We start from the raw sequence: 19,871 nt of genomic DNA on the forward strand, positions 1-19,871 counted from the left end.
GACTGTAATTCAGCACAAATTGAAAATACAATGTCACACAATTCGATTTCCTGTAAGCGGCAGTAGAATATCCTCAGAGGAAAGTATCCAAATATTGTTCACCAAACGCATTTTGGTTCATTCAGCAGACTAAGAATTTATGGCTTTCGAGTGTTTTGTACATTGATCAACCAGCGATCATACGTGGATAGCTTGTTACATCAATACGTATTCATCACATGTAAATTTCTAACGAGCAAAAGTTATAATTTATTTTTACTTATATTATTCAGTAATCGCGCTTTATTGTAAACCGTCAACAGAAAATTATTTCCTCCATGCATTGGCACAGGACTGACGAATCACTCAATGACACTGTATTCCGTCGATGAGCAAAGATGATGTTTTGGTCAGAAGGGGTGTGAACAGGTACAGTATGCGCCAAAATATACAGTACTGACATAAAAAGACGAACATTACATTGTTGTCATCTGTCAGTTTATTTATCCTGAAAGAAAGACTAACATACACACTATTAGCGAGTTATAACTTCCTTTTCACTACTGAGAACACGAGCGGCTGGAGCTATGCCCCATCGACAAACGCACATGCGCGTTCGAGGTGAGCGAGTTTCAGTACTGTATATTTTGGCGCATACCGTAGTTTGAAGCTTACAATCGGAAGGCTTCATGCGTGCAAATCAAAATTTTGGTGGAATGATGTATGGAACGTGGTGCTGTGTGAACAACGGGAATCCTTTTTGGGCACTGCGGCCTGCAATCCGTAGACTAGACTCGTAGCTTCATATGCCAGTCCTCACTCTCGAATGGTGAACCATGGGACCTGAGAAAAAATAAAGTGTAAATCATTATAGTACGCCCCTCGTATTTATGAGCTGTGCCACCATTAGGGTTCAGACGCATTTTGGATGGGTCAATGATGGCACTAGATGGAGGTTAGACAAGAACGTACACGGTAGACCCTTGCTGCCCCAGCAAGCAAGAAGAATAAATAAACAAATGCACTTTTAATACAAATTTGTGCATGGTCTTAAGGTCTTAAGGTGTTAAGTATATATTATATTTTCACTTTCACCTGTGAAGATAATCAAAACTCCATCCAATAGAAATAAAAGGCAAAAGAGCCAAATCCCAAAAAATAACATACTTTTGGTGAATATCTGTGTCTCAAAAGCTTATTAAATTTTAAGTAATGCCAAATATTAAATTGGCATAATTCTTTTTCTTCCCACCTGTCGACAATTGGACAGTCAATTGGGTTTCCGAAATATAATAGTCGATTTGATGATTTCACTTATAGTACACCGTATTGAACACCGTCGTCTACTGAGATCAGAGCGAGAATTGTTCGCTGCTAGATTTAGTTCTCTTGGAATAAATACACCGCAGTTTTTCTGGGCTTGACCAAAAGGTATTATTTATGTAAAGTGCTCTAAACCTAGTATGCCTAACCTAACAACGAGAAAGTTTATCTCGACGTCAGTAGACGACGGTGTTCACTACGGTGTCCATTAAGTGAGTCGTGTCGAGTTGGAGTAGCTTGTAAATAATAATAATAATAATAATAATAATTCCTTTATTTAGCGGGCGAGGTTCAGCCAACGGCGCCTGTGGTCTTTCAACCTTTATCAAAAATACGTAGGCACAACTTCGCCTTCACAGTGTTTCAACAAAACACTGCATTCCAGCTCTTGGCCAATATAAGGAGTATTTAATTGTAGAACTTTCACGTAACCACCGAAATACCTGTAGTTCAACTAGCAACGCGTGCTATTTTAATTTTTCTGCCTTTGACCTCTTGAAACGTTGCTACATCGTACAGTCACTGGCAATAAAAATGGGACACCTAGATAATGAAAACTCGCTTCCCTGCAAGTCGTTATGCGTGTTGTCTAACCCTACGATCTTAATAGGAGCTGCCATTGAAAATTTGCTATTAAAATCCTTTTATGACAATTGTGTTATTGATTCACTGCTTCCTTTGTTGATTATGTATGTGCAGTTATATATTAATGGTAATAATTATAAAAAGTATCATCATTAATACCAAATAATAGAAAATAATTGCATGAGTGTAACACATATTTTACCAGTAACTAAAATTATAATAATTTCAATTAATGATTTTTTGGTTATAGAGGTGTAGTTGTTCATTAATTATAATAATTACCAAAATTACCTGCATTACCAACCAATTGTACACTGTCATTAGCATGAGTTTTTGGAATAACACACAATTAAAGATGGCGCCTGATAGTCCCAAATAGTACATTTTGCCTCTTATTACATTTCATTTATATTTTTATGAACAAAAAGTGATACAGAAATATTGGGAACAAACTAGGGCAGGGGTTCACAAACGGTTTCGTTTCACGGTGCTCTTAGAATTAATGAAAATTCTGTTAGGTGACTGTAGTGCACAGATTGGCAAACAAGGGGCATTTAAATCTACTATTGGTAAGAAAGTCTTCATGAAATACGTAATGATAATGGTATAAGGTTAATTACTTTTGAAACTTCAAAGAATTTAATTGTGAAAAGTACCACCTTTGAACATAATGATATCGATAAACATACCTTGTCTTCTCCAAATAGTAAAACTCATAATCAGATAGATCATATTCTCATTGATAAGAGAAGGCATACAAGTATAATTGATGTTCGTACACATAGAGGTGCTGACTGTGCCAGTGACCATTATTTAGTAATTGCTAGATTAAGAGAAAGACTCGCAGTGATAAATCATAACCAACAAAATCTAAAATTTATAAAATTTAATACAGGAAAATTTGCTGATGAAAGAATTAAGAAAGATTACTAAATTAAATTGTCAAATAGGTTCGATATTTTGCAGGATTTAAATGATGATGAAAATATAAATGAAACAGACGTAAATAAGAATTGGGAGCACATACATATTGCAATAGAATCAGCAGGTAAAGGAAGTATAGAGTACCATAAACCAAGACAAAGTAAGCAATAGTTTGATAATGAATGTCATAACCTAATAGAAATAAGAAATCAGGCTAGATTTAGGTGGTTAAATTTCTCTGATGTTACGAATTTAAGTATTTATAATAGAATAAAGCGAGAAGTTAACTGCACGTTTAGAAGTAAAAACGAGATTACTTGAAAAGTAAAATTAACGAAATTGAAACAAACAGCAAAAACAAAAATATCAGAAAGTTATATAAAGACGTAAATGAATTTAGAAAGGGGTGGCAAACTAAAGTAAAGTTGATAAGAGATGAAAACGACAATTTTTTGGATGTTCCAAGCGAAATTTTAAATAGATGGAAGAACTACTTTAATGACATTTAAATGTTCATGTAGGAGATAAATCAGAAGTAAATGAAGTACACACACTAGAACCTTTATTTCCAGAACATAACTTAACTGAAGTTAAATATGCTATTAAAAGGCTAAAGAATAACAAAGCACCTGGCATTGATTTAATACCAGCTGAGTTTAATAAATATGGTGGGAATTTGTTAATATGTCAAATTCATAAAATAATTTGCTTAATATAGAATAAGCAAGAAATCCCTCACCAGTGGAATGAATCCATAATTGTTCCTGTGTTTAAAATGGTGATAAAATGAACTGCAATAATTACCGTGGAATTTCTCTACTCTCAACAACATATAAAATATTATCTAACATTCTTTTAGCAAGACTAACCACATATGCTAACGAAATAATCGGTGTTCAATGTAGATTTAAACGTAACAGATCAACTACAGATCAAATTTTTCACATCAGACAGACAAATGAGAAAACGTGGGAATATAATCAAAATATCCATCAGCTATTCATTGATTTTAGAAAAGCATATGATTCAGTAAAAAGAGATAAATTGTATAATATATTAGTCGAGTTTGGAATACCTAAGAAGCTTGTTAAAATGATAAAAGTATGCACCAGTGAAACAGAAAGTAAAATTCGTGTGGATATTAATATGTCTGTCAAATTTACAATTCATGATGGGTTAAAACAAGGAAATGCATTATCTCCATTGCTCTTTAATTTTGCCTTAGAATACGCTGTTAGGAAGGTAAAAGAATCTAACGAAGGACTAAATTAAACTGTTTGACTCAGCTGTTAGCATATGCAGATGATGTAGACTTACTGGGGGATGATGTATATACAATTAAGAATAATTTTATAATATTTTTCAAGCAGTTAAAGAGATAGGTTTGGAAGTTAACAAAGAGAAAACTAAATATATGCTTACTGGCCGAAACCAAGTGTTAGTTAATAATCAAAATCTAAATATTGATAACAACTCGTTTGAACCAGTTTCCAAATTCAAGTATTTTTGAGTAACACTAACAATTGAAAATTATATTAAAGAGGAAATGAAAAGCAGGCTTAATTCAGGAAATGCATGTTACCTTTGTCTTCATAAACTTTTGTCGTCTCGTTTAATATCAAAGAAACTAAAAGTTGAAATATACAAAACAGTAATGTTGCTTGTAATATTATATGGATGCGAAACTTGGTCCCTTACATTAAAAGATGAACATAAATTGAGAGTATTTGGAAATAAGATCCTTAGGAAAATCTTTGGACCTAAAAGTGATGAGGAGACAGATGAGTGGAGATGGTTACATAATTTAGAAGCACATAATAAGATATAATTAGAATGATTAAACCAAGAAGATTTAGGTGTGTAGAGGTCATGTGGCACGAATGGGAGAAGCAAGGAGAGTTTACAGGATTCTTGTTGAGAAACCTCATGGTAAGAGACTAGTAGGAAGGCCAAGACGAAGATGGAGGGATAATGTTGAGATGGGACCTAAAGGAAATTGGTAGGAATGGAAAGGAGTATATAGATCTTGCTCAGGATAGGGACAGATTGAAGGCCTGTGTTGATGCAGCTATGAACCTTCGGGTTCAAGAAGTCTAGAAAGTTATTTAGTTAGTTAGTTTTTAGTGTTTTAAGATTTTTTCCGCGTTGCCCAAGTCAGAATGTAGGCCTATCTAACATTTGCAATGCTCTTTTAGTGTGGTTAGATTGCTTGCCTTAATTTTAAAAAAATTAACATATATTTCAAATTCATAACCATTTCTTGCGTAAAAAGTACTAAATAAGCACATACATTGGAATAAGTGTCATTTCAGTGAAAATATTAAAACATCTCGTGGCTCCCCTGTAAGACATCCAAGGCACCCCAGGGAGTCGGGGCGCACACTTTGTGAACCACTGCCCTAGGGAACAGTGTAATTTATATAATTTTTTTTTTGTAAAAATTGTCAGATGTGAAAAATCGATCAAATCGAGATGGTGGGTCTGACAGCCCCCCCCCCCCCCCGCCTCCCTTGAAATTAAGTCGCAACAGCAATTCCTTAAGACATGTCTCTTGTTCTTTGCAGGGCCGGACATGGAGCTAAATAAGCTGCTCCTTCTTCCTGGAATTCTAGTTCTCGTCGGAGTCATGTGCTCAGTTATTGGAATTTCAATTGAGTTCCAGCAGAGAGGGTCTCCAGCGCTGGAGGCGAATCTGGAAGTGGTTAAAAGGATTCTGCGGGAAGTCCCTCTCGTGGACGGGTAAGTCATTGCAATCTCTGCTGAGACAATTAAGATTCCTTCTTGTCTAGATTAGGGACTTCCCTACCCTACCCTATCCGCCTCTCTCCTTTTTCCTGCCTTTTCCAGTATCAGTAGCGCCAATTTCATATTGTTAAAATCAAAGGCGTTGTGTCTGCTAGGAATTCTGATGCTAGATTTCCTCAAATTACTTTTCTTAATAATAAAAATGCTTATTTGGGGCACGATTACAATGCTTTTCCTCGGAACAACATGTATAATAATTTTCCATCTGTGCCTATAAATTGTTAATGAAAATTGCCGATATATTGGACAAAAACTATGAAACGAGAAAACTTTATCACATTGCGTTTGCAACAGAGGAGGAAACTGTATATACAGGGTGAACAGAAACTATAGGGACAAACTTCAGGAGGTGATTCCTGACAGGAAAAGGCACAAGAAGTTCATATCAACATATGCCCGGAAACGCATATTTCCCAAATTATATGGCACTGAAGAACGACATCATCCTCTCATAACAACACTCACAGTGTGCTTTTTTGTGTTGTAGATTGTGTGGTTAGAGCTACGTCGAAGCACCATGGTCCGTTATTCATACTAGGAACAAGCCGAGATGGTTTTCGTATACGGTCAAGTAGAGGGAAACGGTCGAGAGGCCGCACGGATTTATCGAGCCACGTACTCGGACAGACAACACCACTGGGGCCTTTCATACAGGCGAACATGGAGGACGGCCGCGTCATGTACGTACACCAGATCTGGAGGAACATGTGCTACACGATATTGAGAACAACCCCAGTACAAACTCCAGTCAAGTGGCCCGCCAGCATGGTGTAAGCCAAGCAAAGGTGTTGTGTATCCTACATGAAAACTGCTACAATCCCTATAACCTGCAACGTGTGCAGGGATTATCACCAGCGGAATTTCCTCCAAAAGGAACTGTTTTGTCGCTGGTTTTTCCAATAGGCCACCACCATATTAGGTTTTCTGTAGCCAATCCTCTTCACCGATGAAGCGACCTTTGGTAGAGATTGACTTTACACAATCGTCATTTGTGGCTACAGTCAATCCTCGGGGAATGGTTGAATCGTCCCATCAGCAACGGTTCAGCATCAATGTTTGGGCAAGGATTACTGGCGACCACCTACTTGGGCCATTTGTTCTTCCACAACGCCTTAATGGACAGACGTATCTGGAATTCCAGACGAACAAGTAATGTGGCTGATGCATGATGGAGAGCGAGCTCACTTTCGCATTATTCTTCGTCAACACCTCAACAACATCTTCCCCAGAAGATGGATCGGACGAGGAGGCCCTGTTGCATGGCCCGCTCGATCGCCGGACTTAAACCCCCTTGATTTTTCCTTGTGGGGGCATCTGAAAAATGTTGTGTATGCTGAGCCAGTTCCTGATGTGCAGACCCTTGAAGAGCGTGCCCGTGTGGCCTGTGACGCTATTCAGGTACAGGCTGCAACATTCGAACGAGTGAGGCAATCCATGATGCGACGTGTGGACGCTTGCATTGCAACCCATGGAGGCGACTTGGAACACCTTTTGTAACATGGATGAAAGTTATGCCATGTAATGTGTACCCGTACTAATTGCTTTATTGAAGGCTCACCGTCCATTTCCGGACATATTTTGATATGAACTTTTTTGTTCCTTTACCTGTCAGGAATCACCTCCTGAAGTTTGTCCCTATAGTTTCTATTCACCCTGTATAGATTGTTGATTTCCAGAAAAACAGTTGATAAATAGCAAAAGGAAAACTAATGTGCTCCTCTTTGCTCTGCTTTGTTTGTTTGTTAGCGTGTTTACATGTTTGTTTGCTTCCTTCTTTGCTTGATTGTTTTCTTACTTGTTTCTTTGCTTGCTTGCTTGTTTGTTTGTTTTGTTCGTTTGCTTGCTTGTTTTTTTTGGTTGCTTTCTTGCTTGTTTTTTTTGGTTGCTTTCTTGCTTGTTTACTTACTTGTTTGCTTTCTTGCTTGTTTACTTCCTTGTTTGCTTGCTTGTTTGCTTGCTTCTTCGGTTCTTTGTTTGTTTTAGTTGGTGTTTGACGTCTACTTTATGCACAGTAAGGCTAAACGGGACTGGATCTACAGTTAAAATGGAATCCAAACAACTTTGTGCTTCCACCGGGTATCGAACCCGGGACCCCTTGATTAAAAGAAGACGACGCAACCACTACGCCATCGGGGAGGGCCCTGTAATTTGCACCACGTCATGAAGGCGTATAGAGAGTGTCGAGTTAGGGTTCCACACATTCTTGATCACGGCCGAAGGCGGGGGTGATGTGATCAGCACCACACCCCTGGCCGCCTTTACCCCCAGAGCCGCTTGAAAAGGTGGAAATAATCCCAGGTCTTCCCCGCAGGGGATTGATAAAGAGGTAAAGAGACATTAAATAAGTATAAAGTTGTTAGAGACAAAATGTCAGTTATGAAAGTCGAAGCTCTAATGGCTAAATACGAGGGTCTTTCAATAAATAATTTTCCTGTGCCATAAAATGTTTACAAAAATAATTTAGTAACAACATGCACGTGATTGACCAGCCCTATCTGTCGCCTTCAAGGACATTTCTCCCGCAGACGTGAAGGAGCATGCGCAGAGGGGAAGGAAACGACGGAACATCGTGAAACGCCTGACTCGCGCCTATAGAGAGGAGTGCAGCATGGTAGGTGCACGTGTATTCGACAGCTGGTGTCAGGACGAAGTGCTTGCCGTGATTCAGTACGAATGGGCAATTGGCTTGACATCCACAGGAAGCTGGTTGCTCGGTAAAACTGTAATGTCTGTGCAGATGGTCCGAATTTGGTGCAACATATTCATCGAAGGAAGAGTAGGGAATTTTGAAGACGTTTGACCAGGTCATCCTTCAACTGGTTCCACTGATGAGAACATCGCAAAAGTGGAGAACTGATACGGGGGAACAGAATAATCAAGATTCGTAAGGTGGCCAACACGATGAACAATTCCTTCGGGACCGCTCCCAGCATCATCCATCAGGACTTGCGATACCGCCAAGCTTGCGCACGATGGGTTCCTCGACAACTCACTTCTGAACATCTTCAGACGAGAATGGGCTGTAGCCTTCATCATGCGCACTGTGACAGGTGATGAGAACTTCGTTCATCACTACACTCCAGAATTCAAAAGAACATTTTTCGCATTTCATTCCATGATCTCTTAAAGCATTTTCGATTGTTTAAAAGTTTGCCATTTTTTTTTGTATCTATGAATAAATAGTAGTATGTATTTGGTTATAACACCATTAAGCACTTCGTAGATAATACCTTTCTCTTTCTCTTCTCTGTTTTTGTTTCAACTCGAAAAAGAAGAAGAAGACAAGATAAGCTACCTACACATATTGATGAAAAGGAACAGAGGACAAGAAAACCGCTTGGCATCAGAAGAAGTGTGCAGTAAGAGTATTCTGCCAGAAAAGAAGTGATGTAAGTGAGGTGACAAAAATAAATTTTATAAAAAGAAAGGAGGACAGAATCATGAAAATATGCACGAAAGAATGTGAAAAAGAAGGCAAAGTAAAAGCCTATGGAAACAGCTGGAAAATAATGACTACAGGAAGGAGGATAGACTGGATATAAATAGAAGAAGGAAGACAAGTGGAAGGGAAGAAGAGGAAGAGAGAGAAGAGGAAAAGAAAAGTGGTTTGGAATAAGGAGTATGGGAAAGGTCACAGAAAAGATATGCAAAGTGCTTATGAAAGCGGGCATTAAAACTTACAGGAAGGGAGGGCGAAGCATCGTAAAAATAGCGAAGAATGAAAACAAGAAAAAGGAAAACAGAGAAGAGGAAGAGAAAGGGATTATCTACGAAGTGAAGTGTAAAGAGCGTCAGAAAAAGAGGCTGAAAGAGAGGTTGAAACAACACAGGGATGATGTACCACTTAAGAGAGAGAGAAATGCGATATTTAAACACACGAGAGAAACAGGACATGACACAGAGTGGTATGAGGCTAAGCAGATAGGAAGGGGGAAGTGAGTACTAGTGTGAAAATGGAAGGAAGCCAAGGAAAAAGAGAAGAAAGGAGAAGAAGACACAATGAACTGGAATGGAGGACTGAAGATAACCAAAGAATGGAAGATGGTGTTAGAAAGAGTGAAAAGCACAAGAGCAAAAGAGGAGAGAAGATGGAAGAGGAATGAAGAAGAGAAGGAGAAAGGGAGTGAGATAAAAAGTTCAACCACTTTCCAGATGACGGGAAATGTTTAGCTAAATCGCCTGTCAGGTGAAAGTACAGTTGACAAGGGAAGGCCACCTGCTGGAATGTTCCAGAAACAACTTTCTAATAATCTTGTGTCTGGAGGGGAGTGAATTTTATATATATATATATTCCTATTTTGTACCTTGTTTCATTTGTACTTGGTACAGAGTCTGAAGAAGATATTGCTAGAAGGTTGAAACGTTACGTTTAGTTTATGTTTTAAAATAAAATAAATTCCTGCCTTGGTCAGGATATTTAGTTTTTCATATATTTTGTGTATACGTGAGTGATTTAAGCAATGTGATACTTCATAATACTCGCACGTACAAACGTATATCATAATAAGCACTCATTTCATAGGTCGTCAGTCCACAAAATTATACCTTTTAGTTCAAGGAGTTTGTCAGGTATCGATTGACAGGTCACGTGATGATGACTGTCAGAAAGATCAATGAGGTCAATTTTTGTTAAGAATTCTTCTTCAACGAGCTTCGTTTCTATTACTTTTTCAATAATTTGTCCATGTTCCATGCGGTCGAGTAGAGTGCAGAAGACTTGAAATAATTTAGGTTTTTAAAATATCCTTATATTTTCAAATAAAATATTATCTTTTCCTCAGGCGCGGCGCCAGGGGGCTGCGTAGAGGTGCTTGCGCACCCCTTAATTTTCTTCCGCACAAGCTCTTCAAACCTTATTTTCAACCTCATGAAATATTATATTACGTTATGCTATTAAAACAATGTCGTCACTTTTAGCGTAAAATGTTAGGTATTGAAGTGATACCTCTATTATTGTATTCAATATCCAATCCATTGATCCTGAAGAAGAAATCGTATTTCCTTTTCTGTATTGTCGGTGATCTATACAAATATCAGAAGCTGTCTTTCTTTCTTCACCATTGTTGTTAAGAATTGTTTGTACTTTTTGATACTCCGGTGGGGTTTTCGATAATTTCCTACAGCTCATGTTTTTATTTTTTTATCATTGTTGACGAAAAGTAGAAAAACTCCACATTAATATGCTACACCTGTGAAAAATACGCAAAAAAGGAACTAAATTTTGTTTTTCGTGCAGGGAGGTAGAATACTATCTTTGCACATACAACTGGATGCATTCATTCCTTTCACTTACAGCTCCTTCCTGTGATCTTTACGATACGAAATATCCGCAAACGCTAATGTTAGCGCTGCCAAAAAACAGTTTTATTTTCCGCCTACTTGTTCTTCCTCTATTCTCAAAATCGCACTGCAACAAAAATTGTTCTTGCTTTCAGTGAATCATGGAGTTGTGTCCGGGAAATTATTTAATGTTAGTTGTATCGAGTGTTTCTTTTCGTTGTTGTTGTTTGTGGATACGGAGATTTCACACCGAAGCAGAAGGCGACAATTGACAAGGCCCCCTTCAATCTAAAGTTAAACATTCACAGCGCATGCGCGAACAACAGACGGAAGCGACACAGTATTGAGAAAACGGTCCAGTCCGGGCTACAAGTGACTCGTGCAGCCTGTGAGGTCGATTCGGTTCTAAAGGTTATATCCAAAGTTATGGCACAATAATTCACACGTAAAGTAATTGAGCTTCTGTACTCTCCATGACTGAACCAATATGGATAATGATAAAAAGAGGATAATACTTGCCTCACAAAAAGATGAATGTTATTCCATAGATTGTCCTCTCAATAATGGTAATTGACACACATCTGACCTTCCAGTCTCCTCATGCACCACTGTCCAATAAACGTCCCTCCAACTTCCTTGCTCTATCTCGTCCACTCGCCAACTGTCCATTCTCTCTCCCTTCCAACTCTCATGCCACATACGCCTTCCAAGTCAATCACCCGACCTTTGCCTGATTACTTATTCAGCATTCCTTTCTCTGCTATGTTAAGACTTGACACTTCTTACCCAATACTTTGGGTACGATACGATACACACTTCCATGTTAGGGAAACAGTCTGATACTTACACAAAACTGACTACATGATTTCATATGTTTCGTACATATCTTTTTTTTTTTTTGGCAAATAACAAAACTTCAGATTGTATAGTGATTTTCTTTTACCCAACGCACACAAATTGAACGCTCAGCAGTGGTCTCTCATATCTGTGCATCGCGAAAAGATACAAAAAGACAAAGAACTGTTTATCAACCAAATTTTAGATGTTTATGAAAATAATATAAGGTGAATTTAATTTCGATTTAAATAGTGGACTCAAGCCTGAACTTGACACCAACGCCAAAGTATTTTCAATTCAATTTCAATTTTATGATTTGTATAACAGCAACAATAATAAAGGTAAAATATTCTTTCCTGGAAAGATAAGAAATTCTGGGGGCTCCCTCGCATACATGTTTGATGTTTTCTTTATTTTCAACATCGCATCCCCTAAATTTCATTCCGCACCCAACAGCATCTCAAGATGATCAATCCTGGCGCCGCCAGAGCTTCCCTTCCTTACAAGTTTGCTTTCTTAACGAGAGCAGTAAAACGTGATGGTATGAGCACATTTTTATAAAACTATTCAATATTTTCTGTTTTGGCGATTATTATTCAAGGTGAGTAAAAAGTATCGCCCTAAGGACACTGCAATATTAGATATTTTAAATTTGAAGATACTTTTCTTACCTTTATGGCTATGCTGGGCAACCAAATGGTACTGGTTTTTGGAGGATTGTTCTTGCAGGTTGTGTTGGGTTCTGACGTGGCAACAGCGCGAAAATCTGCAAGACTCCTAATTCCATGGCCGTGTGTTTAGGCGATAGGCCGACAGAATCTAGAGTCTTTTCAACATTCCCAACACATAGATAACATTGAAAGAACAATGCATGGAAAGGGTATTAACGCAGCAAGAAGGACCGTGACAATGAGAAATTCGTTAAAGACAACACATCCCGACCTCAAACATCAAAACATGAGCACGGAACACAAAATCCGAAAAGTTGAGCAAGGTTGTGTACCCCAGTTACACGCGAGGAATGAACGAATCATGTCATGTGGCATACGAGAGACACATTACTCCACCAGGAGGAGGGAAAGAAAAACACAATATCAGATAATTGCGACAACGTATATTTTTACTCGCAACAACTACGTAATATCCCCCATACACTAGTGTTACCCACGGGACGGGACGGGAGAAGCTTTTAAAAATTCGAGACGAGACAAGATTGATCATGTGTCCCGAGACAAACGAATATTTTCGAGACGAGACAGCATTTTACAGCATTTCCACGAGACGAGACAGGCCAAAGTCTCGTCTCCTGGGCAACACTACCATACACACATACAACAAACAACAAATGCTACAATGTCTTACGCACAGACAGTGCGTGTCACTGTACACCAACTGAAGATGTCACTTTCACCACACAAAGGGGGTGGGGAGCAATACCAAGAGTGTTTGCACGAGATCACTGTGACGTAAAAGAGACCAGTTTTGGAAGCGCTGTCAAGTCTGGCAAGTCTGGCTCTCGTAGTCTACGTTTGACCTTAATGACTGCTGTACCCGCGAGAGGAGCTCGAAGGGTTGATTCTCTCCGGCAGTCGTCCCAGTCGTGTTGCAGGTGCTGGGATATGATCAGCAGTTCGCTCTAGGTTGCCATACGCATTGAAGAGTACTAGTATGTTGTATTGAAAGAAGTTGACGTGGTGGAGTGGACAAGTCAAGTATCGCAACAATTGGTCTGTGGTGTTCGTACGGTGATACGGCCAATTTGTGCAGTGTGCCAGTGTTAAACAAAAACGATACTTTGCAGTTCAAGCTTCCTATTACACAGATGGCTGCGTATACGACCCAGCAGCTAGCAGACATGCATCTCATCTATGGGGAGGCACGTGGTAATAGACGTGAGGCAAGGCGTCTTTATGGAGAACGCTTTCCACATAGACGTTTACCGTCTCACGCCTTCTTTCAGGTAGTGGACAGTCGACTGCGTGAAACAGGGTCAGTGTTACCACCGCGGCAAGAAGTTGGAAGACCCCGAAGTGTACTCACACATGAGTTTGCAGAAGATGTGTTAACAGCGGTCGCAGAACATCCTGGCACCAGTACGTGCGTGCTCGCTTGGGCACGAAACACGTCTGATGTGAATGTTTGGCGAGTGTTGTCAGAGGAAGGAATGCACCCTTTTAAACTGCAGAAAGTTAAAGAACTGTTACCTCGTGACTTTCGCCCTCGTATGGAGTTTTGCCAATGGTTGTTACATCAGCTGGACACAAACCCTCACTTCGGGGCAAAGGCATTGTGGACAGATGAAGCCATTTTCACGAGGATGGATGTCTTCAATAGTAGAAACAGCCATGTCTGGGACTTTGGCAACCTACATGCACTTTTTGTGACCCATCACCAGCACAGGTTTTCAGTGAGTGTGTGGTGCGGGATAGTACATGGTCATTTAATTCGACCATACATTCTCCCTGTTTGCCTGAATGGTCGCACGTATCATGCATTTCTTAGTGAGGTTCTGCCTGAACTGTTGGAGACCGTACCTTTGTCACTGCAGCAAGAAATGTGGTACCAACACGATGGGGCACCAGCTCATTTCGATCGTAATGTACGACATTTCCTGCATGACGTGTTTCGCAATAGGTTCATTGGTCGCCAGATCTCAACCCTCTCGATATTTTCTTGTGGGGAGAAATGAAAACCCTCGTATACGACACGTCTGTCACATCAGCTGAGGACCTCGTTGCTCGCATCAACGTCGCCGCCGCGACGGTAGCAGATACACCTGGCTTGTTTGCTCGTACTCGACAATCCTTGATTCGTCGCTGTCATCTCTGCTTAGAAGTGAACGGCAGACATTTTGAAAACCGTCTGTGATTATCGTCCTCGGCAAATCCCAGTGAGAACACTCTTGGTATTGCTCCCCACCCCCTTTGTGTGGTATAAGTGACATCTTCAGTAGGTGTACAGTGACACGCACCGTCTGTGCGTAAGACATTGTAGCATTTGTTGTGTGTTGTGTGTGTGTATGGGGGGATATTACTTAGTTGTCGCATGTAAAAATACACGTTGTCGCAATTATCTGATATTGTATTTTTCTTTCCCTCCTCCTGGTGGAGTAATGTGTCTCTCGTATGCCACATGACATGATTCGTTCATTCCTCGCGTGTAACTGGGGTATGCTCAACTTTTCGGATTTTGTGTTCCGTGCTCATGTTTTGATGTTTGAGGTCGGGATGTGTTGTCTTTAACGAATTTCTCATTGCCACGGTCCTTCTTGCTGCGTTAATACCCTTTCCATGCATTGTTCTTGCTGGAAATCCCCAAATCCTTTGAGGACTCCATTGCGCATGCATGCAGTGAACTTTTCATAGTGACTTCCGGACTGTTCACATACGATTCCTTGATGATTCTCTTGGAACCGCCTCTCTATCTGTGATAGTATTCGTCCCAGTTAGGTGTGACGTTTACTTTGTCACCTTTTGCAGGGCTCCTATCTCGGAAACGAAGCCTCAGTCGTAAAAATGGAACTCACACTTTTTGCTTGTTTTCGTGTGAGGAATCACATTCCAAGCGTTGTAAACGACCTTTAGAAACACCCTGTATATCCTAATTCCTTATAGAGTCAATGTAATTAGTAGTTGTATTTACAATATTATAAACCCGAGAAAGTATGAACCCCCCTCAAGCAGATTTGGCTACACTTAAAACTTGCTCAACATGCCCATATGAGTTTTTTGCTCAAGTGTGGAACTCTGTCTAATCCAAGATTTTTGTAAAAATGCCCTCAAAAATTTCCTGAGAAAGTATGACCCCCCTCAGATTGATTTGCCTATACTTATAAAAGGCACTTCTGTGAGATTGTTGTCCATAATTCTGTCAAAAATATGCCCCTCTTGATATTTTTTTGATACACTTAAAACTAAGCTAAAAAGCCATACACACACACACACACACACACACACACACACACACATACGTGTAAACGTGGTCTTATAAGGCCCGAGTGAGTGTACATATGTTGTTGGAACCACTATAATTTGATAAATTAGCAAAATCAAATTCATTTTAAAATGTCGAGACCATGCATGTGATTACAAATACCACCGTGGTTTTTGAAAATTATCATTTATGCAGTTTTCCTGACGAAAAAATGGTTACTATTCTTGTTGGAACCTGGTACCAATATCACCTGTCTAATTTACGTGTTGTAATTTTAATACAATTGCATCTGTTGTGGGTACCAATCAATATTGCAAAACCCGTCCAACCAATCACAATTCTTGTAGGTCACATGATTTCTTCCTGTGTGTAAGCAGCTACGTGCCATACCGAATTGGGCAATAGTTGTGAAACGCGCTTTACAGCGTCAATTGAGAGCGCGTAGCTTGTCTGTCTCGGCGCAGAGCATTCGGAAGGGGAGGGGAAAAAAAAGAAGAGTTCCTCTCGCGGCGGAGTTAGGAAGGGATTAACTGCGGCGCAGTCAGTGGCGTACTTAGGAGTTTATGCCCCACTGTGGAATTGAGAAAATAATCACATTTACCCTAATCGCTGACTCTTAATTTTTACTTTGCATACTTTTATGTGTTGTTTGAAGATTTCAGAAATCAAAGCAGGCTTGTGTGGCCTATCATGCCGCAACTGTGTGAAACGAAGCTCTTTATTGGAACGCTACCAAGCGAAACGCAATATGTAACAAGCGACAACAGATATGTATCGCTTGGAATTGAACCCTCAGTAATCAATTCGACCTTTCGCATTGATGCGACAGGGCAAGCTGCACATGTCGCTTTCGGCTCGGTGCATTAGGTTTTTCGCGCATGAGCGGTGAATTTCTTGCTTTAGATCGAAGTCGCCAGTGTTCATGGGAGTCCGTAAGGGGGGGGGGCAAGGGGGACCCGTGCCCCCTTTGGAAAATGAAAGTCAACCAAAAATTATATATTTCTCACATATAATTCCATTTCAGCCACAATAATATGTGTTAATTAATGCACGAACATGATAAATTCAAATGTAAGCAATGTTTTTTTGAAGGAACATTGGGTAAAATGTGGCTTATTTGCTCCCCCTGGAAAAAAAATACCTTCCTTGCCCTTCCCTGGAAAAAAAACCTGCTGACGTCCATCCAGTGTTGTCTGTCGATTGTCGCCTGCCACTTGTCGCTTCGATCTGAAGTCTCCTTGAAGGGGTCAGGGGAAGAATTCTGACTCAGGCGACAAGCGACAGTGTGCTTCCACATCGACAAGAGACACGGGTCCCTTTTGTCTTGTAGACTAAAAAATTCACCGCCCGTGCACGACAAGTGGAGGCATCACGATGCACAACATTGATAAAGTAGCCAGTTTGAGTGACACAACCAAGCGACATGCAATATTTGCAGCTTACCGTGCTGCATCATTCGAAACGTTGCAATGATTACCGAGGCTTGTCGCTTGTCGCGTTACGCTTAGGTCTGGAATCTGCTGAGATTTTATACCAAACCGACAAGCGACAAGCGACAAGCGACATTAGACCATTCATATAAGGCAAAGCATTCACCGCGCATGCGCGAACAAAAGTACGAAGCGACATGATGCACGGTATTAACAAAACTGGCCACGCAAGCTACAAGCGACACCTGCATCTTGTAGTGTCGCTTCTGTTCGAAAGGTTCAATTCATTACTGCTGGTTCGCTTCCAAGGGACATGTGTTGGTTGGCGCTCTCGTGTGTAATCTCCCTTACAAGGCAAGAAAGCTGCAAACGACAGACGACAAGTGACAGGCGACAAGCGACACGGAGAATTCACACAGAAGCTGCAAGCGGCAAGCGACACTAGTACAGTTAGTCTAAATCCAAACATTAACCGCGCATGAGCTAACAAGAGCACTAGGTGACAGGATGCACGGTATTGAGAAAACGGCCTAATCAGAGCTACACGTGCAGCTTAATCTGTCTTGATACGAAAGGTTGCATTTATTTCTGAATGCTGGTTTGCAAGTTAAGCGTGTCACGTGCCGCTCCCCTCTGAAAGCTACACCAAGCCATTGTTTTATTGAATTCTCCTCAGGAAAGGAAGAGAATGCTTATACAAATACAGTCTCCGTAGATCATTTGCGAAGCCACTCATTATATTTGAAACTCTACTTTATGTGCACACTCAGCGTGCACTATAATCAACTGAAGCGGCCCTAACAAATTATTCGCTGGAACTAGGATCTCACTTTCCTCATCGTTGTGAAGGGTCACTCGCAATAGAATTGTTACCATTTTATCTCTCTGGTTGAGATCAGAATTTGGAGACTATAGTCGACAAAAAAATTATTTCTCTTGGAGTTATTAGATTGGGGGAGGAGGGTGGTGCTTCAGATGGCTGTTCCATGTAGACTGTACATTTGAACAAAAGGAGCAAAGGAAAAGTAACTTATTTAATTTCTTTGTAAAATGAATTAAGTGTTAATTTACCAGAAGTCCAGTACAGCAAAACTATCCAAGTTTATAATGGTGTGAGTCTTAATGGACATTTTAATTAAACCTTTCTTAACAAACTGATTCAATATTGAATAGGGTAGTGGTTCCCTAAGGGTGCGCCGCGGCGCCCTGGGGTGCCGCGAAATGTTCCGGAATTTTAACTGAAATGCCACTTACTTGTTAGTCTACACAGGGTTTTAGATATGATTGTTCCAAACATGTGCTTATTTAGTACTTTTTACATAAACAATGTTTCTTAATTTGAAATATGTGCTTATTTTTTAACATAAGGCAAGCAACCTAACAACACTAACTTAGCGTTGCAAGTTTTAGATAGGCCTATGCCTATATTCTGACTTGGGCACCGCGGAAAACTTTTGAAACTACAAAGTTTGGGATCCCCTGAAATAGGGCATAATTGTAATAATGAATGATTGACGTATAAACTTGATGTGAATCGTAGAGAAATGTTTGTTTCGCGAATGGAGCGAACAAGAAAATGTTTTATAAATCTCATTCCTTGCAACCACCCAATCACAGTAACTGTTGATCACCTGACCTCTACTTCCACGTCACCCATGAAGCCTGCTGGTGCTTCTTTGCGTCCTAGCACCTGGACCACAAGCATTTCGTTTTCGCGCCTTTTTTTACCGGACGCCCGGTCCTTTCTTATTTCGGTAGTTCTTCTCGCAGTCAAGTAGGAGGGGTACGAGTTCCACTTAAAGCCTCCCCCATGGCCCTGTCGACCTCCGTGACGGTGTGGTTATCACAGAGCGCTACGACGTCAGGGGTTCCGGGTGCGAGTCTCGGGTAAGGCACGGGTATTTGTTTGTCCAAATGAGAAAAAACTGTAAATTGAGAATAACCGAGAAATGAAAATCTTGATAATATAGTGAAAAACGGGGGATACTTCCGGTTAGAGGTATTCCTTAAAAAAAATGTCGTATTGGTTGCTTCGTCGCCTTGTAATCAAAGGGTCCCGGGTTCGATACCGGTGGAGGCACTTTGTGGGTTGGATTCCACTTTAAACTGTAGATCCATTCCCAATAAGCCTTACTGTGCATAAAGCGGACTTAACCAAGCACAATATGTACTATTTTGCGAATGTGGGAGTTGTTGAAAGGTTCCCAATATAGCTATTTTGTTCTTTGATTATTGGGCTGGTTTAAATAGAATTAGTGAAGGCAACGAGAGCAAGTGAAATATTCATTCGGGAATTAGACTGCAAGAATCACTAGCAGAGTTGTCTGTTTCCATCCGAATCGTGGCGCGCCAAAAGCAAGTTCCGAGCGACCCAGCTGGCCGCTGGCGCCAAAGTGTCTGGAATCGTCTCAAGCAGACCGACCTGCAGTGAGCACACAGGCAATGAATTCGGTTTCTGGTGAAGTGACACTTATATATATACAAGACCAGGAACGTGACCGGGGACGGAGGGTTGGGACAAGATATACTTTGTTAAGTTTGGACCAAGTTATCTGTTTTTACCATGTATTTAGTAACTCTATAGTCCAACAGCCTTTTGAAGACCAGAGCTTATCAAATGGGTTCTTTGTTGATCGCATTCACTCCCATCGACGCTGTTATCAGACTTTCTCAATAGGAGCCAGATCGTCCTTATTAAAAAAAAAAAAAGTGAAGGGAAAGTGCTCCCCTGTGCAATGCACCACGCCATGAAGGCGTATAGGGAGCGTGGGGTTA

The 19,871-nt window shown here is 40.4% G+C and overlaps 1 protein-coding gene across 1 annotated transcript in view; it reads left to right on the forward strand.

Annotated features, from left to right (window-relative positions):
- The window catches only part of LOC145980182 (dipeptidase 1-like), a 319,741-nt gene that overhangs the window by 128,506 nt on the left and 171,364 nt on the right, over nucleotides 1-19,871 (forward strand). The window contains exon 3 of the mRNA XM_083113214.1: nucleotides 5,376-5,550. Coding sequence (XP_082969340.1) covers nucleotides 5,376-5,550 — 175 coding nt within the window. The remainder of the gene's footprint in view (nucleotides 1-5,375; nucleotides 5,551-19,871) is intronic.

The sequence above is a fragment of the Lepisma saccharinum genome, chromosome 27, assembly GCF_977018435.1.
Source record: "Lepisma saccharinum chromosome 27, izLepSacc3.1, whole genome shotgun sequence".
NCBI classification, from domain to species: domain Eukaryota; kingdom Metazoa; phylum Arthropoda; class Insecta; order Zygentoma; family Lepismatidae; genus Lepisma; species Lepisma saccharinum.